The sequence below is a fragment of the Oreochromis niloticus genome, linkage group LG2 (assembly GCF_001858045.2).
Source record: "Oreochromis niloticus isolate F11D_XX linkage group LG2, O_niloticus_UMD_NMBU, whole genome shotgun sequence".
In the NCBI taxonomy this organism is placed as follows: Eukaryota; Metazoa; Chordata; class Actinopteri; order Cichliformes; family Cichlidae; genus Oreochromis; species Oreochromis niloticus.
The window spans coordinates 26554491-26578910 of NC_031966.2; the positions used below are offsets into that span (position 1 = coordinate 26554491).

General features: G+C 42.1%; 2 protein-coding genes and 1 long non-coding RNA gene across 6 annotated transcripts in view; 1 reads left to right on the forward strand and 2 right to left on the reverse strand.

Moving 5' to 3' along the window:
* gabrb2a (gamma-aminobutyric acid type A receptor subunit beta2a) overlaps nt 1-15600 on the reverse strand; it is a 32891-nt gene extending 17291 nt beyond the window's left edge. The window contains exons 1-4 of one of the 2 annotated variants that reach the window (XM_019367280.2): nt 15426-15598; nt 15178-15278; nt 14661-14728; nt 1902-2122 (exon numbers count right to left, since the gene is read on the reverse strand). In XM_019367280.2, the coding sequence (XP_019222825.1) occupies nt 1902-2122; nt 14661-14728; nt 15178-15278; nt 15426-15499 (464 nt within the window). In that variant the 5' untranslated portion in view covers nt 15500-15598. Of the gene's footprint in view, nt 1-1901; nt 2123-14660; nt 14729-15177; nt 15279-15425 lie in introns of both variants that reach the window. The other variant, XM_019367283.2, reaches the window with a different exon arrangement.
* A 136-nt stretch (nt 15601-15736) lies between these two features.
* On the reverse strand, nt 15737-24388 carry gabra6a (gamma-aminobutyric acid type A receptor subunit alpha6a). Of its 3 annotated transcripts, none has more exons than XM_019367311.2 (10): nt 24080-24388; nt 23894-23995; nt 23708-23775; nt 23094-23314; nt 22885-22967; nt 22642-22785; nt 21563-21715; nt 21230-21480; nt 18700-18944; nt 15737-16711 (listed from the first exon to the last, which is right to left on the reverse strand). In XM_019367311.2, exons 3-10 carry the CDS (start codon nt 23708-23710, stop codon nt 16693-16695), a joined length of 1119 nt encoding a protein of 372 aa, XP_019222856.1. In that variant the 5' UTR covers nt 23711-23775; nt 23894-23995; nt 24080-24388; the 3' UTR covers nt 15737-16692. The 3 variants fall into 3 exon arrangements, with proteins under 3 accessions (XP_019222856.1, XP_013133027.1, XP_003455236.2); XM_013277573.3 differs by having other exon boundaries at nt 23094-23284; nt 23894-24000; XM_003455188.5 differs by having other exon boundaries at nt 23894-24000.
* LOC112841867 (uncharacterized) lies at nt 16718-21221 on the forward strand. The gene is made up of 3 exons (XR_003213286.1): nt 16718-17741; nt 18921-19001; nt 19552-21221. It is a non-coding gene; the product is annotated as an uncharacterized LOC112841867 (long non-coding RNA).
* Nucleotides 24389-24420: the final 32 nt, after the last annotated feature.

Here is a 24420-nt window from a genome sequence, read left to right on the forward strand (position 1 = left end):
TACTCAGATACATGTACAGACAGCTGTACTCCACTCTTCCTTTTTTATATTGTAGCTACAGTCAGTCAGCTTTAGAAATATGATGCACTGGTATGAATTAAACAGCAGTGTGTAAAGAAAGTGAATTTTATTGTCAAAATGACCAATAACCACAGTAAAAGGCTTCTTACTTAATTATGCATCCGTTTTTAATTTGTAATAACATGCTGATGTAATTTTGTGCTCTTTCTGCAGCTTCATTTCTGCATTTTCTCCCCTTTACTGTTTCCTTTTTCTTTAACTCTTAACTAAAACGTCTTCCATCACTGCTGACCTTTACCCCGATGACATGCCTTGAATGAGTTTATAGCTCCGGCCCTCTGACAGGATGTGTGCTCACATACGTCCTCTTTCCTATAGACTCTCAGTTAGCCATCTTCTCCACACCCACTAAAGCTGTGCTGTTGCAACCAGCTGACCCGTCTCTACAGGTACGTGTCAGTGTGCTCAGAGCACGCAGGCATCTGGCCGGGCTGACTCTGACAGCAGCTTGTGTCTGGACTCGCTAGCATCAAATAAAACCTGGACCAAACCCACGAACCAAATAACAGAGGAGCCGGCAGGCACCGGCACTGACAAGGACAACGCATCCGAGGTAAAAACCACATGTCTCTGCTGCGCACACCCCCTTAAAATTTCACAACACTCTTACAACTCCCCTGGCTTTCATTGCTTTTTGGCTGTTATGCAAAAAATATGTGTTAGGCTTATATAATTGAGTCAGAGTGTTCGGAATTACATTTCTCGACTGTTGAGACAAAATGTAGCGATGAATAATGTGGTGCAGTGCAGATACTTAAATTTTTTAAGCAGCCTTTGCGCAAGAAGGGCATCTCAGTCAAGAGAGGGAACGACTGCAACATCTTGAATTAGCAACAATAACCTCAGCTTTTAAACACACACACATGCATGAACACACGCGCACACGAAAAAGGGGGTGACAGATCAGAGGAGGCAGCGGCACAGTGATGGACGGGTTGCGTTAGCCTATGCAGTCAAATACGCAGCGTCAGTACAAATACAGATTCAGTGTTTGTATTGAACTGCTACATTATTGATTCTGACTTTATCAATTATGGATGACAGCATCCTCAGAGGCATCGCAGCCCTGCGCCACAAAGAGACGTCGTGTAGATGGGCTGCACAGAATCAGAGTCAGTTCACCTTTTTATTATTGATGATCATCAGGAGATATGAAAGGCTACAGTACAAGTGCATATAGTTCCTCCTATACACACCTCCTATACTTCATTAGGACCCGGGGTGTTATTTTTTAGATTTGTGGCTTGTGTGCAATTAATTCGATGACATTGGCATGGACAGTCAATGAGTCAGTGGTATAGATTATCGAAGTCACTGAGCTCTAACTTAAACAGTCAAACGTAACCTTTCTGTGCCCAAACACAATCACCAATCCTTTGATATCAATAAAGAACTGGAAAAAACAGGAAATACACACATTTTGCACTTTTTCCTACTTTAACAGGTGCTAATTTTGTGTCATATATCAGCTTTTTTAATAATCATATTTAGGTTATTCTTTGAAAACACTGCCTTTTAAAATATATCTGGGTTTTATTTTGAAATGCCTTGTTGTTGACACACCTGCCTCGCTTGGCCTCCGTGTTGCCTCTTCTTTTCAACCTTGTTAATCATCTCAGAAAGCGGCACCATGGGTGGCCTCGTAATAATCCCTCATTGCGTATGAAAAAGTGCAGCTTGACTGCTCTGAGTAGAGTTTGTAAAGGCTGAAATATCTTCTCTTATTTTCTTAATTTTTTTTCTTTTTTTGTGGTCCAACCAGATCATTTGACAATAAAAACAATTCATAAAGGCACAACTATGACACATAAAAGTCTTACCTGAGTCCATACAGCACCGTTCCATCAGGGTGGAGACGGATCATCCTGTTCTTCACTGTGACGCCATGCACAAAGGACTTCTTGTCGTTGAGGAAATAGGTGTCAGGGACCCACAGCTGGTCAGCCACTCGGTTATCCAGAGTCAGGTTGTAAGCAATCTCAGAGTAGGAGAGGCGCTTGTCCCGCCATGCTTGCTGGAAATACATTGTCAAGGTGTAGTCCTGCCAAACAGAGGTGAACAACATTTAACACCACAGTCAAACTCATTGTACATTTTGTCATATATGCTTTATTTTCATCACCATCTCAACCGGGGAGCACATGAAGCTCCACCGGGATGTCATGTCACGCTCATGTCTGAGCTGTGGCACGTTTTCATGGGCTCTGCATAGTGAGAAGGTCAGCCAAAAGGTCGTCGGTGGTCTGAAAGGCCACAGCCTGCACTAGGGGGCCCGTGGTGGCCGATTTTGGGGGGTTAATATTCAACTATCCTCCCTTAATTTTTAGACCATAACCAGAGGGCAACTTTCTCAGCTGGCTGACTATTGTCTCATGCTAAAAATATCTGCTTCCACTTGAGCGAACGAAGCTGCTTTCTGCTTTACAGAGACGATACCCTCTTTAATGCAAACTCCTGGTAGATATCTGCAGCTGGGGCTTCCTCCCTCTCTCTCTCTTTTTTAATGTTCTGACTTTGCATAATAAACAATCACAGCGACTGAGATTCAGGGGAGACTTTTCCAGATTTAACCTTAGTGGGGAGGGGGAAAAAAGCAGTATTTATACTGTACAGTTTGTTTTTACACATGCTCAGAGATGTGGCAGAAAACCGTACCTCCTCCTCCTCCTCCTCCCTCTCCGTGTGTCTCTTTTCTCTGCTTCTCACTCTTAAAAAAAGACTCACACCCACACACGCGAAACACAGCACTGCAGTCGGATCTGCTTGGTTACAGTGTGTTGCAGTGCAATCAGCGAGTGGGAAAACAAATTAAAAAATACGGTCCGTGAAACAAGGCCCTTGAGCTTTTACTCCAAGCAGCCATCATCATCACTTATCGCCGTGTTTCTATGTTTCCGAGCCCCATCACAACACATCGGCGTGACGCTGCCACGCAGTTGCCACTAAACACTAAATTCACTGCGTGGAGCGTGCCCTACCGAAGTATTAGTGTAAAAAAGGCCATCTAAAAATACACCAGATTCTGCCATCGTGATTTTTTCTTTTTCAGGAATAAAAAAAAAAGTCACGCGAGGACAGCTGCTTCCTTATCCTGTTTTACAAGGGTTCCCACTGAACCCTCCTCTCACACTCGCTCCCTTTCTGTCTCATTATCAGCCTGTCGATCGGATATCTCTATCACCTTTGGGATCGTTAGCTGCTGCCTGCAGGCTCAGAGTACATCACAAACCCAGGCAGCACATCCTGCGATACACTCCTGTCTTTATTGCAGGAAAACAAACAGGCCTCTCTTTAGCAAAATTACAATCCCCCCCCAAAAAAACACACACATAATATTAACCCAGAAGAAACAGTCTGAGAAGATGGTTCCAGAAATTATTGTTGTGGAAACATGTTAATGTGGTGTCAGTCTTTCAGAGAGAAACACCTCAAGACATTTTGGTGGATAAAGTCACAATGTAACAAAGAGGCTAAGTAATAAACACAACAAACTGCAGTTCCTCACATGGCCACTTGAGGCTAGCTTCAAATGTGAGTGAATCCCCATAGACTTCCATGTTAAAATGCCCACCTATGCAGCTGTGCAGTCCATCTGGCCACTACTAGATATTCTGCTGAGGCAGTATCCTTGCTTTTAAAGCCCCAGCTGCAACTCAAAAACACTCAGAATAACTCGGATAATAGTAACAGAGTCTGTGTATGCACCTTGCTAACCAAGCAAGCAAGCATTAGAGAGGCTAATAATTTAGCTATGCAACTTTTTCTCGAACTGCTGTGGTTCATGGACACAAATTGTCGAGTTCCTTCGTGTCAGTAAGTGTGTATTTGTAAGTAATGTACTTCAGCAGCACATATAGGTCATGCCATAAACACATGAGCAATAGGGAGGCGTTGTCATGGCAATCAAGAAAGCAAACATTAACCAAGCCGTTTTTAGTGCCTAAGCCAAGCAGCATGTTTTTAACCCTGTAAAGCCTGAACTATGAAATAATTGCCAGTAAAATCTAATTTTTGGAAATCGAAGTGTTTAATGAACCTTCTGAGATATTTTATGTATATATATGTATTTGCATATATGAGTTTTAGTTTGCATCATTTTTGCTGCATCCAGCATTTTTTGTGTGCAATTTATGGTGTAATTTATTTATGTTGTTCTAGAGAAAAAAATCACTCTGATCTCTCAAAAAACAAATATATCAAATATCATACACTTATGGTTACAGCGTTAATCAATAAAAATTAAAAATGACAGAAATTACATGTGAAAAGTCTGTAGCTCAAATTTGAGTTTCTGGCGTTAACAGTGAATTAATCTGCTCCACAGCCATAAACCCATCCACCCTCCGAATGCAGACTTTTAAAAGTGGAAAATATTAACATAGTGAAAATGGAATCAAATCAGCACATATGACATGGGCTGATAAAAAGTTGTGTTCATGGATAGGAAAAAAATGTTGGGAATTTTATATTGAGGAAAACAAAATGATGCCACATTTGTGCCCATAAACACAAATCATTAGATTAAAAGGTCATGATAAACTGCTGTAAGGAAAGGTTGTGTCCAAATATTGTTACTTCTGCCTCCAAGAGCCAAGACAAAAACGTTAGTCCATAAACCAAAGGGTGATGTCACAGTCGCCAGGTCCATCTTTAATATAGAGTCACTGGTGTGAACCGGGAGTGCCATAATCCTATTTTTGATTTTCTTGTTTGCATTCCCAGCTCTCAACTTGAAATTACTCGAGGAACTAAAACCTAAAGCTTTAAGAGTCACGATGATATAACAAAAAGATAATTCTGGTGATTACCTGGTGATATTAGTTTCAGTCCATTTCAGCATTATTACACTGAAAATGAATTTAACTTCAGTTATAGTGATCATTTAATTTAACTTGTTCACACTGAGTTTTCTGGACTTTCAGCCTCCATACTTGTTTCAGTTAATTATATTCTGACCAATGATCATTTTCACACTCAAAGGACTGCTACTGTTTAAGTTTAGGTGTAAGTTCAGGTAATGAATTAAGTAATAATCAGACTGTTAACGTAGCATGTTGTCTTTAGATGTTGATGATACAATGGAAAATGTGTATTTCAGCTCATTTATGTGATTGTGACGTGTTTACAAAAAGCGTGTGAGAAGATGGAAAAACAACCAACTGTTTTCTGTGTTCGAGGTCATCAGGCGCTTTCTGTGTCGTTGTTATCAAGCAGGCGCCCACGTGACAGTGAGAAGAAAACCCTCCACAGCCGATCACAAAGTTTGTATCCACACAATGAGCATAAAGGAGCTGCTAATTTTCTTTTCTGTATCGATGCTAATGCGAAGGCTGTCTGTACTGTATTGATCCCTCTGCAGAGTTTCTTTCAATAAATCTCAGAAAACCAGTTTGGCTTCAACGCTCAGTTTATTTGTTCATAAGAGTTTGTTCACTTTTCATGGAAGAAGACTGGGGCCACTGAAAAAAATAAAAATTAAAAACTAAAAAAAGACAGAAATTTGTTTTTAATCTAAAAATTCTGACATTTTTCAGACAAAATTCAAACTTTAATTCCAGACTTCTGTTTTTAATTTTGAAATTTTACAATTCTAAAGTAAAGTTAGCTTTATTTTATTTCACCGATTAGAATAAAACAATAAAAAATAATAAAAATAACAGGCTGTTACCAAAATCTGTCACTACTCCCCGTATAAACAGTAAACACTCAATAGTAGGCAACAAATAAAAATAAAAATCTGATTTTGGATCATTGTGAAGTGTCTCCTATTACTCAAGTGCTAAATGAGTCACATATTCACAGCGGACATTTTATCCTGTCATAGCAGGAAAAGTTCAGGTGTTACTAATAAGATAAAGATTTCTGACATGACAGCATGACAGTGAGGCAGTTACACCTGTACTTTTCTGACTGTGACCTCTCAGATTAGATGAGGAGTGGACACCAAACGATGTGAAATGCTAAATTAGCTAAATCTGGATTTTAAAGATGCCTGTCCTCATTTTAAAGTGTTGAGCTTGCATATTTGCAGGGCCTCTGTGTGTGCACGTTAGAGGGTTTAACAGTATAGATATGCACAGAGAACACCTGGGCCTGCACGCTGCCTCCTGGCTGTGCTGTAAAATGGCAGCATAATTACGGCCTTGCAGATGGTGCTGTTTACCTTGACTTGGACATCGCTTGAGCTTAGAGAGAGACACAAAGTACAGCTGCCTCACCTCTCTCTCTCTCTCAGTGCAGCCTGAGAACCAAATCTGCAACACAGAGTACTGCAAGGGAACAGTTTTGTAACAGACGAAGTGCTGGCTGAGTCATGCTGTACAGGTGCTGTGCAGTAAAGTAAGCAGGACAACCATGTTATTTTTATGCAAAAAACCCCCTCAAAAGCTTAAAAAATAACGAGATTATCTTTGAAAATCTGACAAATATGTTGCTGTATCTTGTATATTAGCATTCAGTCACTAGGGCTGTGTAAGGAGAGAAAATCCTGATTGATATTTCTCCCATCCGCACCCAAAAAAAAGCTGCAGCTAGTCAGAGCATCCCATGCTTGAGCACTGGTCTCCAGAGCGACCTTCAATCTCCTTGTCACAAGCACTTCTCAGAAACTCCATTAACATCACACAGACAGCCCGGTAAGCATCAGTGAGGGAGACATCTTGTGGAGAGCACCAACATTTAAAAGAAAAGGCACGACAGCACCGAATACATAAACACAAAGAGCATACAAACGAGGCTCGGCTAACTTGAAAAAACATCAAGGCTGGGTGCACAGTGACAGTGTCTCACTGCAGATATGTTTCTGGGCTAACAAACCCCCATTAAGAACCTGACAGAGTGACAAGGAGTACATTTGTGTTTCCCTGAGAAATCTGACAGACTATGGTTGTTACAAGTCCTCCATTACAACTACATCAGCTGTCACAAGCGACATAAGAGGGGGGCTGCACATAGATGGGCTTAACACAATATACTGCTGGGTTTGTAAATTTAGATTTGAGGGAAAAGTTGACTTTAAGCATTCACTTTTCATAAAAAAATAAACTGATTCCTCTTTTCTATCTGTGCAAAGCAGTCACATTAGGTTTAGGAAAGGCTAACGGTGATGGTATGCGCCTGAAACTTGAAACCGATTGATGCTTTTGTTTTTTCAGATTGAACTCATTTTTGGGTAACATTATTTTCCAAGTATGGTTTGGTTTATTGAAATTGCTAATCAATAGTAAAGGATGATATTTATCAGACATTTATTTAGATAAAGGTGAAATTCCTTTGATAATCTTAAAAAAATAAAAATAAAAAATACTTTTGCACTGACTACCCTGCTACCTTGATTATAGTGAAAATTCACTAAATTTTATATAATACATATAACATAATAAACATAAAGAGTAATAAACTGTAACTTTACTGTAAGAAAATTGTAAAAACAAAACAAATATAAAAAACGATAATGTACCATCAACGCTGCTCAATAATACAAATAAAATACAGCCGTTTACTGTGATTGGGTGTGCTTGAGTTACCACGGTGATTTGCTGCAGTGTATATTTAGTAGGAAACTAACGCTAAAATACGAGAAACCTTGTTGCCAGTATTTACTGTTAATCAATGGGATAATTTTTTACAGTGTGTGAAAAGACACGTCCACCGACAGTCACTTTCATGTTCTTTATTAATTTCTAATTAATAATTTATTAAGTCACTGTCCTGCACTAATTCCCACCGTAAAACATAATTAAATATGATGGATATAATTTGTACTTGTTGTTAATAATGCTTTCTACACAGCACTCCCTTTTTTTGTAAAACATTTTCTGCGACAGACCAGTCAGCCTCTCTGTGGTCTTTATCCACACAATGATAAATACATTACAATATTTATGAAAAAAACATGGGTCTATTTTTACTTGTTCGTTGTCCTCATTAAAAGACTGATATTATTATTATTATTAATTTTACTACAGATATTTTCACTGTGGTGAAATATACACATAAAATAAAAATAATACTAAAAAAAACAGATCCATGGATGTTTGGTTTGTGCACCTTTCCCTCGTCTCTCTGCAGCTTTACAGCAGTGGACAGACATCCACCATATTGCTAATGCTCTCATGTGCTTGGTCCTGCTGTCAGGCGCTCCAGCAAAAGCAGGAAGAATCTGCTAATAACAAAATCTACTGTGTGTGAGGAGACAACTGGACATTTGGGCAATAACGAGCTCGTCTGCAGACGTCTCAGCATCTTCGCCATTTACAAGCGGGAGCACACACCCAGAACAACTGGTCAAGCTGAGCGTATTCATTTGTCGTTCTCTATCTGTGTTTCTGGTTAAGTACAGTCTTCAAATTAAATATTAGGGGTCAAGGGGGCCGTAAGTGCATTCTGAATGAGTTGCCAGCCATGCACATCCTGAGGGAAGTGACAACATGGCCTTTATGACTCTCTTTCCAGTTGGTCATTTTTCAGCTACTTAGTTTCAGTGGAGAAAGTGCCTGACAGAATCATTAACAGAGTCATCAAAACACATTAAAGGCTTTTAATGGAGCTGGATAACTTACATCCCACTTTAGGAAGCATAGATTTTTTTCCCCTTGCACTGGCCATAATGAAATTAGATTAAAACCAATTTAAAGTTTGTGCAACTTTATGCTGCGGGACTCTACAAGGGTAAGTTAATAATAAGAACATTCAGTACATTAGCAAAGCAGCGATTTCCTGTTATTATATAACTCCCGTTGGAAGAAATCGTTTAAACATTGGCATAATTTTTGCATTTCCATTTAAGTCACTAACTGCCTAGTGTTCAAAATATGCATACTTTCCCACATTTAACAATGTATGTTTTGCCAGATTTTACCTTTAGGTGTAGCATAAAGCTCATTAGTGTGCCTCTTTCCAGTACCTTAGGTTTAACAGTTTAAGTGACCATGGACTAAACATTAAGGCAGAAGAGCCGGCATGCATGTAAGAAAGCTGCAGGATTAAGTGTTGTTCTTGCGCTGTTGTAATTATACTGCTTACCATATTAATCTGTTACTGTGTGCGTCCACTCAGCATTACTAATGACAGTGTTCTAGATAACCTGGATTCTTCTCTTAAGCTTTTTTGGAAAGCTCAGCAGAGCAAAGGCAGAAAGAAGAATCGAAGCAGCAACACATGAAAAAAAGTCTTGTATTTAAATGGTGGAAAGGTGTGAATATATCTGTATGAAAATGTGCAAATTTAGGTAACTAGGTGGTTTTTTAAAAGCCAGAAGCTCAATCACTTTTTAATCAGCTTAGATGATAAGCAGGGAGGGTTGTGGGTTCGAAGCTCCTGGTGAGCTGGAGGTTGGGACCAGGCATGCTTTCCCTAGGTTAAGTGCTTGATCCTAAACTGACTGCAGGTGTGATGTGAACACCTGTCTGTGTCTCTGTGTTGATGGGATGGTGTTCAGAGTGTCCAGTGGCTTTCAACCAGCCACCACCAGGACTCCAGGTGGATAAGAAGTTAAGAAAATGGATGGATAGAAATAGAAATTAAAAACAAAATGCTAAAACAAAGTCAAAACAACCTTCACCTGGAATATAAGTGATAGAAAACCTCAAAAATGTCTCATCAACAAAAAAAGAGGCCTTTTTTCCCTTGACTTCATTGGATCCACCATATAAAAAAAGAAGAAGAAAAAGAGGAAAAAGAAATGGCTGGGTTGTCATAGCAACACTGAGTAAAAATAACACAAGCTTATTTTCCACAAGCTGAAAATAAAATGGAACAGGATCAGTTTGGACAAACAAGATCAAAATGGTTGCTAATTCACAGACACACAAGCGAAGCTGCATCACACGGACGTGCTGCACGGCCGTTCCCGTCCCTCTGGTCATCGGCCGCCGTTATCTGACGGCCAGATCCCGTTACTCACGTAAAGAAACACAACAGGCACCAGTCGGGATAAAGATCTTAATAAAAAGCTACACTCACGCCCCACTAATTCCTCCATCCCAGAAGCCACCACAGCTGGTTTGTTTAAATCTTTTAATTCACAGCCAGCTAATTAACATTCAGAGAACAGTATTATAGTACAGGCAGTGCCTCTTAACAACCACCAACCTCAGGTATTTTACATGTAATTAACAACCGGGAAGGAGAAGAGGGAAAAAAAGAGGAGTGAAAATACTCATTTAACTCCCTCCGCATTCCTGCCTTGCAGTGCACAGCTATGCTCAACATATGGATCGCATACTGAAGGCATTATTATGCAGCGCTGATGCATTGCTGAGACAACAGACTCGACTTGTATTTAATCAGCTGCACCGGCTGTGTGCAGAACACTTTTTAATGCACCGTAACCAGGGTTTGGGTTCCTGGATCTGTGGTTTCAGCGAAAAAACAAACAGCATTATGCAAATCAAACTTCAGCTGCTAAGTGAGGGAGATGAGTGATGGAGAGGACAGACAGACAGACAGACAGACACAGAGATAAACCGTGGAGTAGGGTTGGGGGGGGTCTCGGCCATGATATCATATCTGTGCCATATTTTGCACTAACCCCAGTGAGTCAGCACAGCCCACCCAGCAAAGATGTGTGGTCACACCTCGGACTCGGAGGACACTTTCCTCTCAAAATAGCACATTTGTAATGTCATGCAGGCGAGGCTGCTACCACAGCGCTGACTGACCTGCACATTTTTATGGCCCCACAACATGGCTGACCTTTGAGCCTGAGCAGGCCAATGCTGCAGACCGCACAAGAATGCACAAATATATACATATATACATGTATACTACTTCACAGCTGTGGCACAAACACATGTGAACAGGCACTGAAACAGTGAGAGGAGCAGCAAAACTACAATTCCCACAACCGTCATGCCCTTCATGTCAGCGCAGAGCAAAAAATAAATAAATAAAATAAAATAAAAATGCCACAATGGCTTCAATCAGCCACCCCCCGTTCAAAATGCAGAGTTCATTCTCCACCAGAGGCGTTTTTAGCGTTAATTAGAGGAGCGAGCAGCTGTCTGCAACCCAGTGCTGCACACCACCATGAAAGCGGGCCTGCACACAAACAGCTGATTTCAAGATCACTTCGTACAGCCAGGGGCGCCACCAGGGGTGGGGGCATTGGCCACCCCCCAAAATTTGCTGCCCTCCCCTTCCTGTCCTATGTTTGTAATAATGTAATAAGGTTGCAGAAAAGTTGGTGCCAATCCCTGGACAGATTACTGGTGCAATCGGGACAGGTAACAGTTCACACTCTTACATGATCTAATACTGAGAATTATTAAAGTGATGCCTGGGACTTTCACTCACTCAATCACTCAATCAATCAATCAATCAATCAATCAATCAATCAATTAACTCAGATTATTATCGATTCTTTTCTATTTCTCTTTGTTGTCATATTTTTCAGGTAACCTATATTTGACAACAGCATAATAAAGCTGTAAATTCTGTTTTTGGTGTGCCACCCCAAATACTTTTAGTGGCCCCCATATGGCCACCCTTATGAAAACATCCTGGAGGTGGCCCTGCGTACAGCTGATTCCTCCATTTTCCTTCCCCTCCACAAACTGCATTCATTTGGAAACCTGACTTGGATGAAGTTGGATTTATCCCTAGAAAAGCTTCTTCAGAAATCATTCCCATCTGAATATATCTTTAGACTTTCAGTTTTGCTTTCAGAAAGTTAGTCTTTGCTCTGACTAGGACAGCCTGCAGAACATTTTTTGATCTTGAAGATGGTGAAGGTGGACAGCACCTTCAAAATCAGCTTAATTATTACAAGTTTAACATCTCTGCATTCTTCATTTTAATTCTGAGCACTTGCACAAGTTACAACAAATCAATTTTCTTCTAACTGCCAGCTTGGCACTACAGGCAGAAGAAAAAAACAGGCATTAAACAATGTCATGGACTAGAAAGTTCCAGTGGCTATCTCTTCTGACACTGTTTAGACAAGACTGCACGACGCACATTTGCAGTCATCTAATTTGCTTGATGCAGAGCTCTGTTTTTAACCCCCGACCCTGCACCAAAGTCATAACAAACTTGTGGTTTGTAGCCAAATCTTGGACCACGAAGGTCCCATAGATTACTTTACAATACAGCAGACCTCCAAAAGAGTGTGGGAAATTATGCACAAGCATGCAGAAAATTTTCATTTCATTAGGTGACTCTGCCACAAAAATCTTGGGTTTTGATGCAAGTTTTTAAGGTTGTATAATTTCAGTGGGGAAGCTAAAAATAACTGACAAGGAATACACACGTGTGCTAGTACTGGATGTCAAAATGGAAAAAAGCGGCACTGCGTTTAGGAAGGACACTCCAGATCTTCTGTGCTGGCACAAAGGTCTGCAGCAACTTTACTTCAGCTCACACCATGTGTGCAGATATCATTAGAGGAGATGCCGAAACTGATCACAGTAACCTTCACATCCCTCCCACCCCGCTCCTCGCCGCCTTCATCACCAGTTTCATCCTCGCTTCTCTCTCTCCTTGTTGTTTTCCCTCTCAGCACTTTAATCTTAAAAGCAAGCTGCCCCTGATGAGGAAGATCAAAGCAGCCCTGCACCAAGCACAGGTCACCGACTCCATCCTCGTGATCACGGCGCACGGTGATATTATTGATTTCACAGAGATCAATCTCGTCAACTGCTGTTATCCTCTACTGCACCAAAGAGAAGCCGGACGTGAAGATAGAAGGAGGAGGAGGAGGAAATTCCAGCGTGTTATGTAAGTCGCAAGGAGGATTTTTCACAACGTAGCACAAGTCCACAAGAACTTGGACTTTTTTTTTTCCCTTTCTTTTTGTCTAAATTTGTCTGTCGTGTCAGAGGGACGCTTGTGCCGATTTGGCAGGGAGAGCTTTTCTGAGAAATGAGAGAGATGAATGCTCTCTCATAGCCACGGGGAGTTGCATGACGTCAGTCGCCATTCACTGTTTGCGCTCAGTTTTGTGTTTTGTCACAGACACACACACACACATGGATGTATGAAGCAGTGTTTTTTTCCAGATGAATGCCTGCATAGATGCCTAGTTCTTAAGTAAGATAACCCTTTGGAGCAAGGCAGAGGTGGATTACATGGCTGCTGAGCCCAGAGTCACATCCAGGGATCCAGTCAATGTGGTGGGAGGGAAAGATGGAGAAGGGAGAGAGGAAAAGTGAGAGGGAGGGAGAGAGACAAGGAGAGGCGGAAGCTGGTGAGGGGTTTCTATTTCAAATCTCCCCGGACCCCCAAGGCACTTCCGTTCTGGCAGCATCCTCCACCAAAATGAATCATTTCCATCAAAGGAGAAGCTCTGACCATTGAGTGCTTTTCCCCACCCAAAGCAAACTCACATCACTGTCGTATCTATCTGCTGAAAAAAAAGAAAGAAAGAAAGCCCACTCTGTCCGCTTTCAAACGACCATCAGAAACAGCGGCTTTAACGGGCTGCCAAATCAAAATCTGACAAGCAGAATGAACTAGACGTCAGCTCAGAAAAAAGGAAAAGCTTCTGTTAATGATAGAAAACACACCTCCTTCCATTCCTGGTGGCAAACTTGTTTTTCACGCTCTTATATAACACATCTATTATGTTGCCCTGCAGAGAGGCTGCTTTAGAAATCATCTTTTCTCACACTCTGAGTTCTTCAATATGGCCTTAATATTTTCATTACCCCCCCACCCCCTCCTCGCCCTCCTCCCATGAGCAAAACCACTAATTTTACAATGGAGGCAGACAGTATTTGATGCCCTACAGCTGCAGTGAAGTAGCTTAAACTGCTTGGCAGTGTCATGTGTGCTGCAGTGGTCCGTCTGTCTGTCTGTCAGTCACATGGATCAATAGGTGGTGCTCTTGCATGGGCTGCTTAACCCCCCCCCCCCTCTGCCCTATCTCCAAGTCGAAGAAGTTCTACATCTTTGTGCACCCCCGAACCAAAACACACACACGTACACCCTCCTTCTTTTTGTGTGTGTGATGGTGGTGGTGGTTGAGGGGGGGGGGGGGTTCATTTATTAATAACAAATTGCTGACGTCATCTGACAAATAGAGGGGAGATCGCCTGTGTAGAGGTTGATGATTTGATTGGCCGCTGAATTAAAAAGGGCGAAATTATGCGCATTTAGAGGAAAGGTGGTGTTTTAGGTCTCCTTCTTTTTTGCGTGTTTTGTGCGTGTGTTAGAGAGAGGCAACAAAATTACAGCACCGAGGCTTGACAACGTGAAGCAGTGACACGCACACAAACACACACACACACACACACACACACACAGAGAGAAGCAGCTCTCTCCGTGCGCGCAGCCGGGGCTGTGCGTCCGAGTGCGCCAGTGAGTGTGTGTTTTGAATTCAAATGCAGCAACACACCAGAACTGCAAATGCGGAGACTGAGGAGAGGATGGCGATGATGTGTTTGGGGTAGGAGGAGGGGGGACGGAAGCCTTCACATTTTTTTTTATATCCCCCCCACCTCTAAATGTAATTAACGACCTGGCTCCATCACGTACACTGCCCCCATGATAAGTATAGCTCACTTCAGAGGACATTGCGGCCGTGCCAGGTACATTTGGCAACATGAAGCGGGCGGTAATGATAATAAAGATTCACCTACCATGTTGACTTCTGAGACCATGTCTATGCTGGCTATGTCTATATTCATCCCCACAGCCACCGGGGCACCTGTGAAGGAAGGAAGGGGGTGGTGAAAAGGAGGCATTAACACGGGACATGAATTATTCTCACCATCATGTAAATTTTAACAAATTCGTGACGCCAGCGCAGGTTCCTCTCCGAACCCCGCACCTACAGGAGGCTTGTGCATCATCAGCCCGATCAAGAAAAAAAAAAAAAAACCTACACGCTTGATACACAGATGAGCTTAAATGGTGTTAATTTCATTTATTTAGCGGCGTAATCAAACATTGATGAGCGGTATCGATCACGTTAAAAGCCCCCCATCATCAAATGAAATATATGCACATCATCTCTCTTGGGCTAATTGGAAAGGCCTATTTGACTGTGAAGGGATAATTATGTAAATGAAAGCAGATTTTGCGATTCATTAAACATGTATCGCACGTCAGGAGGGCGTGAAAACATGACATTCCCGTTTTCAATTTGCTCGTTACCTCCGAAATCTGGCCTCAACCGAATGTCGTATCCTTTCATCAGCCTGTCCACTGTTTCTTTTACCAGAGGCATATTGCTCGGATCTTTGATATCCTTGACGCTGTGGAGAAAAAGGGTGGTGTAATGCAAGAAAAGAACCACATATTTAAAAAATAGCGCATTAATGTCACGCGCCAGGCACGCGTTCACAGAGCTAAAATCGCATGCAAGACACACAAACGCAAAAAAAAAGCGTAAACGAGATTACCTTTGAGCCCACACAAAAGTCACTAGTAAAGAAAAAGTCAAAATCCCAAAGTGGTTTTTCCTGATCCTCCCCATCGCAACAGTTTTTGAGGCGCCTTCGGGATGCGAGTGAGGAGAGCGCACATCCAACTTACTCCAGACAGTGCAGAGGAGCCAATGAGGGGCGCATGCGTGCAGCCTGCCCAAGATCAAAGAGTGGAGACTGATGATGGTGGATGAGCAGTTTCCATTGCAGAGAAAAATATTAAAGGGACAAGTGAATGTGCGTAATGAAGAAACAAGCGTTTGTGGCAGGAGTGAAAACACCGACAACCGCGTTCGTTTAGGCTGCTTTTATTCTTCGTGCTGATTACACGGCAGATGAGTTTGTCTATTTCCTGACAAGGTCGAAGAATGGGATAAACTGCAGGGTTTAAAATGGTCAGATTAAGTTAAGAACAACTTTATTCCCTCTGTTTTCATCTTACCGGATATATTAAGTGGTGAAAAACAGAATCAATCCATCACAGGTACACAAGTCTACCTTTACACAACTATCTTTTATGCACAGTACATACAAAAATAGGAAAAGAATACCACCATCACCCATGGGTATATATCCTACTCCTCCCTGCAGTGCTTCCAGAGGACCTGCTGTACTTCTGGAAATGCAAGGGGAGCACCAAAGCAGAAATGTGGGATGGAAAACACAAGCCTACAATTCTTCTTCTTCTTCTTTTTCAGGTTTCAGTACATTTTTGAGGCTTCAAGGAGGGATGCAGCCTCCTCTAAATTGCCTTTGATGTTGTTGTAGTGGGAGCTGTGCTTCTGTAGAGGGCAGGCTTCTGAAAGCGTTGGTTCACTGTTGCATCACCACCAGTTAAAGCCATCATAGATTATATCATCCACATCTTTTTGATGTGTTTCTTGGTTTGTGCGTGTGTGCGGGCGTCATGCATACCGTGTGTGTGTGTGTGTGTGTGTGTCGTCAGCTTCGGTCCGGGGGTCTCAGAAGTTGTCATGTGTGCCGCGGTGGGGTTTTAAAGTGGCCGAGGCCCGTGAAAGGGCGGCTCTTCAGCTACTGATCAGAACACAAGTGGGCAGTGGTCATAGCCTGTGAAATGAATAGATGTGCAGCGGGAGAATAAATGAGTTTCTGATTCATTTCCTCTGTCAGATGAGAGCACAGTGAATGCTGAGAGCTCGTTCGCTGAGGCAGAGGAGGGTGAGGTGAGGCCGGCTGGATGCTGAAGGTCTCTCAGGCTGCACATGCCCTTTTCCAGGTCTTCTCAGTCTAGCTCCATATCCCTGCAACACCAGAATACAGCAGAGTGGAGGGGGGGGGGATGTGAGCAGAGTGTACAGAAGCCTCTCTGTTTCCACATTCAGAGATGCTCTCTCTGCAGTATACTGCACAGCCAAAACTGTTACCGTGCTCCCTGTCCTCTCCTTTAAAAAAAAAGAAGAAAAAAGTAGCAGGCGAGAGACATGGCGAAAATATAAAGGGGAAGAGATGTGATGCAGCTGCTCTCATGCTCTCCATCTTGTCTCTCTCATTATTCTGCAGAACGTTATAAACAAAACAACCATAAAAATTCTCTGACAGGAACATGAGAAGCATGATGAGCAGATTTGCACTCCCCAGTGTTACATAACAGATCTCTCCCTCTCCTTCTCTCTCCCCCACCATCTCTCCCTCGGCCTCTCTCTGTCTTTTTGTACTGTACCTCTCTTTTTCCTTCTTGGACATGGAGCTTTGTGCTCTATAAGTGGCTAACTTATAGGTGGGAAAGTGGAGAAGAGACGCTTGTTCGTGTGGTTGATGCACAAAGTAAACTCAGGTTTGTTGTCATTAACACAGCCACCTTCCCTCAGGTAAACCTTACATAAAAGAAACCAGAGAGTGATGCTTTCCTCTCAAATTAGCTGAGAGTCCGGCCTGTTTTTGTATTGTAAATCTATGATGATGATGATAAAAGCCTCAGCGCTGGCGTCAGTGCAGCAGCAACGCCACCTAACATCATTCTCCTTTTCCTTTTTTTTTTCTTTTCCTTTTTCGCCTACAGCTCCCGGGGCTGTTTCAGCATTAGAAATTATTGATGTCTTTACTGCCTAGATAAAAGTGTTTGACAAAAATTGTGGGTAGTTATGGTTCCACTGAAACTATTATATGAGCAAGACAGGATTGTGGCTCTTTGGGACACGGACTAAGTATGTGTGTACACGTTTTTTTGTTTTTTTTGTTCACCGTAAGATGTTTTTAAGTTCATCTGCAGAATGCCGGATATCCTCCAACTCTGTGTCAGCCATTTTCACTGCTTTCAGCATGACTCAGAAGGTAAGATTTAACCATTTACACTGAGATGTAAACAAGGAGAAATACATTTGAAAAGTTGTGTCTTTTTCATAAGGTTATCTTGTCTGGATAATCTTTACGAATATATTAAAAACAGCAAACCCACAGTCTACTTGTGCAGCGCTGCACCACTTTTATGTCCCCCGCTATGTTTAGATTGCTCCCCAGATCAGATGTCCTGTTTTGACCACTTGGCATCTGTGAGTCGGTTAAGGTGCAGTGTTGAAATAAAATTTCATTTTGGGGTAGAGTGAGTGCAGATTGTGTCCTGTGGCTAAAACCCCTGCATTTTGAATCCTCTGTTAGCACAACGGCACATTCTCCCTCAGACCTCTCAGGACATTGTGATCCAACCCTGTGAAAGCCCGAGCTACACTCTGTGGAGTCATCTGCTTAAAAACTCATGTTGCTTGTAATTATCCACAAAATGAAGGTCAGAACTTGAATACTGAGCTCCATACAGAGCAGGAACGCTAGGAATGATGCAGGGCTGCTCAAGGAGACCATCTTGAAGGGGACTGTGGTCTAATTTAAATCAATGTCTTTTATTTATACCTGATATTTTAAGCAGCATGAAAAGGAAAGCAGAGAAACTCTTTGTTGAACTGGAAAATGTATTTATCATGTTAGGGCAAAAGCCAGTGGTGCCCATTTCCTCTCTGATGTACTGAAATAAAATTGCAGCCTTTTAGCAGATGTACTCAGATGTGTCTTAGTTGTGTGCTTAGTGGTGTCTGGACCAAAATGGAGCTGTGTAGCACAGATAAATAAGCTCATGCTTGGCATCACACATTTCGTTTCCACCTTGTTTTTTTTCACAAATTATTGATGATTACTTACCTTTTAAATATCTGGACTTGTATATACTGCCTTTGCCCTATTAGACATAACAAATAGACAAAAATAGATGTACCAGTGTAATTAAGAACAGGATGTTTACCTGGGCTTCTCCATTGTGTCCTTGACCAGATAAATATACCAGTAAATCAAGTTGAAGAGAGCAAAGGAAAGGGGGAAGAGGATGCGGGCATACGCATCAATAGGGCTGGTGCCGGCCAGCTGTGGGATTTGGGGAATGGCTGAGCCCTGCTGGAGGAAAATGGGCAGATGGGGAATATCTCCTGGCTCACTGCGGCTCACTGAGTGGTTTCTCCTCTTCAGGCCTTCCCGGGGGCTGCTGTCCGACTGATGGGGGGAGCAGCAGGCATGATTTTGTGGAAAAGCAGAAAGAGGTAAAATGAGGTAAGTGTTGGTTTTGTGGTAATCACTGAAAGGGAGGGGTGGATGTAAAAAAAAAAGAAAAGATAGGGCAGATTTCTAACCTTCAAATTTATAAATGGGAACACATGCTAACGTGTTAGTGTCGTGTATGCAAGGCTGCAAGCCGTGTTTGTTTCTACAGGAGCGTTCTCGCCATGGCATGCATCTCTACATTTCTATAGGAAGCAGCAGGAAGTTTTCAGGATGCATATATGATGGCTGTGAGATCACACGGGGAGGAGTGCTGGAGCTGCTCTCTGTTCTCACACTGAAGCTATTTTTAAAGCGAGCATCTAACCATGAGATCTACACGTGAGGCAGGTCCCAGGAGGACACCGGGGTGGCTTACTGTATTAGCATAAAGCAGAGAGTATATAGCTAGCCCAGAGATGAGAGTACACAACAGCCCATATTACTTTTTAATGCATGGTGTGCCCCAAGTGAGAAGAGCGAAAGAGGCAGGGGGACTACTTGGAAATGCATAGAAAAAGAGCCGTGTGTGTGACATGGTTTCTTTTTTCTGCTTCTGCAGCTGCTGACTGTCTGCTCGTCACTAACATCACTGCATCAACTAGAGGCTCAGAGTACCTATAGATTTGCCATTATTAGTGCTGTAAATACACTGTGGAAAAGATGATGTAACTGAGCATTGTGTTTCTATATAAAAAAAAATTAAAACAACCCTTATCCAGTCAACTCATAAAACTGGCTATAAAGATGCAGCCTATGGGGTATACAAGTCTCCATGTTCATAAGTGGAAACTCACTGCATCTTGGCAACATCCCTCCTTAGCAACAAAATGAATAAGTGCATTCCCACATATAGCCTTTAAAACATACAGTATATAGTTTTGCTCTATTGCTTTGATGAAAAAAAGGATTATCTCTTAAAAGATCAGGTTAATCTAAACTACATATTTAGAATTGCTCTATTACACCACTGCGAGACTTACACTACCTCTCAGCATCACGGTTACTCCGTAATGTCCATGTTTTTGAAAGAAAAGCAAATTGTTCTAATATAACAATTAATAACTGATGGAATTAGAACTACAAATCCTTGATTTAATGATTTTATTGGAATATCTATAAAAGCCTGTTTGTTCTGTTGATATTTTATGTTACCTGCTTTATGTTTATCCAATGTAAAGGTTGATTTATCACTAAAAAGAACTTTTCTCATTTACGATAACTCCACTGAGAACTGTCTGGAGCTTGAGCCCCTGTGGGGTTGATTATAGTCTCACAATCAACCTGAAAAAGTAAATTTGGTCTTTTTCCAAGTGAATGAAGATTATACCACACAAGAAATTGTGCCCAAAAGAAAATTCACACAAAGGAGTGTACTACTGTCTTTCAAACCACTACAATCTGGCACTTTAATGAAGCTGCCAGTTGAGGACCTGTGAGGTGTTTGTTTCTCAGGCTAAAGACTCAGCTGCTCAGATCTCCACTTCTCTTTTTATTCAGGTTAAAAACCGTGTGTCCTGTTCTGTGTAGGAAGTAGTACACACCAGAGGTTTTATGTCAGGGTCCCACATGAATAGCCTTCATTTCTCACATCAAGAATAATGATGACTGTTCTACAAAAATGTGGGGTTTTTAAAACTACAGTGTAAGCACAGGGGCTGATTTCTCACACACTCACTCACTAAATGTGTTCCCTCTTATATTAGTGTGAGTGTAATGTTTTCAACAATATAAACTTGCATTAGATGATGAAAGTGCCATTAGTGTCACGATTGCTAAAAATGCCACTCACATATGCATTAAAAATCATGATTAATAATTCCATTTATCAGTTTTTGTTATTTCTGATCGATTTAATGTAAAAAGTAGTTTTCTTTTAAAAGCAAGACATTTGTAATTGACCCCAAAGATTTAAGCATTAGTCACTTTTAAAAGGCATCAAAATAGGTGGTTCAGATTTAGAAATGGCTTCTTTACATTCATCTTTCTTAACACTATCTGGTGACTGCATTACCCACAGTAAACCCCAGCCACACTGGCTCTTAACAGTAAATGTAGCTTGTAACCATTATCCCACAGAGCTTAGGAGCTAGCTAAAGAGGATTCATTCTGTTCTCACCCCAATGAAATTTGTTCATTTTCGAGTCATTTATCAGGCCCTCTGGTGGAAAGATCAGTAGGGTTCCCCTTTAAAGAAGTTATATACAGCTTTTCTACATTTTAATATGAAAACTGCTTACCGAAACTGTGTCGTCATCATCGCTGCCGGTGGCCAGGACCTCAAGCTTCTCCTGTCTGGCTGCCTTTTTCTTCAGACGGTGGGCCTGCAAGGTGGCGAAGTAGTTCACTGCCGCAAATTCGACGAGAGCTGACGCCACGAAGGCAAAACACACAGCAATGAACCAATCCATTGCTGTGGCATAGGCTACTTTAGGTAGAGACTGGCGGGCGCTGATGCTTAAGGTGGTCATGGTCAGCACTGTGGTGATGCCTGAAGGGCAGCAGAGTATTCATGAATCACACATGCAGAGGGAGATTAGATCAAACTCGGCATGAGGGAAGAGGGGGCATACCAGCAACTGTGCGTGCAGGAACAGACTCTTTGTTGATCCAAAAAGAGACTTGTGACAGTACGACAACCATGATAAGAGGGATGTAGGTCTGTATGAGGTAGTAGCCCAGCTTCCTCTGGAGGTGAAAATGGACCACCTGCACAGAGTAGTGACCTGCAAGATAAACAGCACGTGAGAAGACAGCGAGTGTGAGGGACAGAGCGTGGTCGCACAGAACGGATGCCCTTGCTTGCCCTTCAAAAGGGAATAGCAGCTGAGAGAACCAGTTATTGATGCTGCCAGGACAGGAACAGGCTGCTAAGTCTAAGGGTGCAAAAGAAAGAGGAGATAGGAAGAGAGGAGAGAAGACAGTGGGACAAAAAAAGGAAGGAAGGAAAGAGGAAGAGGGGGAAGGAGCCAGTGAGGTGGGGGCTGGCGGAGAGCATGCAGTGCCACTATGTGTTTGCTGCCCTGCTCTGTCTGAACACATGCATGCAGACATTCACAGACCGAAAACGTGCTGCATCATGCACGCACACACACACTTATTTAGACGTCCTCTGTCTCACTCTGTGTTTCTTAAACGTGTACCATTGCTACATTTTGGAGCCTGCCTCATCCTTTTCTGCTCCATTCGAGGATTGTGCTGGATTCACAGCAGGGAAGCTTTCTCCTGGTGAAAAGAGAAAATGCACACACATAAACTCACCCCCCACCCCGCCTGAGCATCCACTGGGGTTCTACATGGTTTTTAAGCGGTTTACTATTTATATTTTATTCCGGCACAGTTGATGTGGAGCACCCACAATTTTGTTGTACATGTACAATGACAATAAAGGCCTATTCTATTCTATTAAGGTGCACAGTACGCATTAGGGCCTGACCACTTAAGCATCTTAGATGGTGGCTCAAGGAAGTCTTTGCTTTTATATATCAGCCTGCTGCGGGGAGTAATGGACACTAGTGCAGGGCTTGCAGACACTCGTTTGACCCCTTTCTACTCAAACATTAATCAGCACTTGAAGATCTTTTAATTATGCTTGTATATGTGGCTACGGCCATAATAGGCTGCTTATGAAAATGGGGTTTTTTTGCATTACCTGTGTTTGATTTGAATATCTCACTGGACAAAGTCTGTCCCACAAGATCGTACTGCAGAAGACTCATTGACTCTTTGGGACAGTCCACGGAATTTATTGGCCCCTTCCTCCAGGTAAATATAATTTCACTGCTGGTGTATGCATCTAAAATAGGAAGAACATATCACATCAACATGCTCAAGGTTTGGTCATATTTATAAATCTGGATATTCCTGGATGCTAGCGTTGGTCTGAAATACTCACAGCTTCCAAACCGTAGAGGACAGGAGTGACCGTCCATAGGGAAATCCATCAGGCTCATTGGACACTCTGCACTGATTGTGAGCCTGAAAGCAGGAGCTGGGATCAGTCTCTGATAAATGTTTTAATTTGGCCTTGTGTTTAGCAAAGATGATCTGCTCCAACAAACACAAAACAAAGAACAAAACTACACGTTCACTGTTAGAAATCACCTCATGGTGTAAAGGACAGTCCCGTTCTGCATGATGCGGAAGAGCTTGTTGGGTGTGGTCATGTTATGGGAAATGGACTTCTTGGAGTTTCTGAAGAAAGTGTCTGGCGTCCAGATTTTGTCCACCATGAGGTTATTTAGCCGCAGGATTTCAGTGGGGCCCTCGAATTTCAGCCTCTCATCAACCCACATCTGGCGGAAGAACATGTCCATGGTGTACTCCTGAGGCACAAACGTAATATTTTTTCATACAAAACCCCCCCACAGCTACAATCCCAGATTCAAGAATGAAATTTCTATCTTCGTCCATTCATCAGCACGCATAAGACCGAGGCGACATTTCAATACAGAGTGAAAGGTGAGGAGAGATGATGAGGCAGTGATGGATGCCACTCATCCCGGATAATCATTAATCAATCCACTCAGCCATCCTCGCTCTCTGACATGTTGTCATATTGATTTAGAGGCCATCAATAACGGAGTTATAGGGCTGGTCAAACAGATTAAAGCTCATTAGATGGTCTCATGGCAGAGTGCCCATAAGGCTGGTCACTGAAGCACTATTATCTCCCACAGTCAGCGCATACACACTTCCTGACAGAAGTAGTATCTTACCATTTCAACATCTGAAACGGGTCCAAAGCTGGTGACAAAGATGTCTGTCTTCACCTCGGTGACACCGCCTGCAACATTAATTAACAAATGGAAAATGTACCTAAGAGCACAAAAAGTGCTGTTGCATAATGTCGTTATCTCGAAGGACTCAAGGAGCAAGGCATTAGGACATAAAGTTTAAATTACCTCCAGAACCGGGTCGCAGTCTGTTGTCATAACCATCTAGAAGTCTGTCCAGAATGCGAGTGATGTTGTCTGAGTATATCTTTTCATTTCCCCATACATTACCTAGACTGCAGAGAGAAAATCAAACCTTAAACTTGCACGATCACTGCTTTCTGCTCCATGTTTAACTCCACAGACAGGATTTACCTCATCCAGCAGATAAAAGCAGCTAAAGTTAATGAGGGGACGGCCATCCTTGGTTTTGAATCAGGTTTCACAAGTTCATAAAATTAAAAAAAAAAAAGATAAAAAGAGCCACTTCAGAACAGGTTTTCTGCTTATGTGTCGCTAAAGTTACCAGTAGGTATGCATATGGACGCAGGAAGCAATGAGGCAGGGAGCGTAATCTAATTAACAGATTAGCAAATCCACTCCATTTTTAGAAAAACTCCGGATTCAGCTGCTTTATTTAGTTAAAATAACTAACTAATAATAGTTAAAATAGGAGCATTAAAGACAGGAAATAAATACAACACGTGACATTTCAG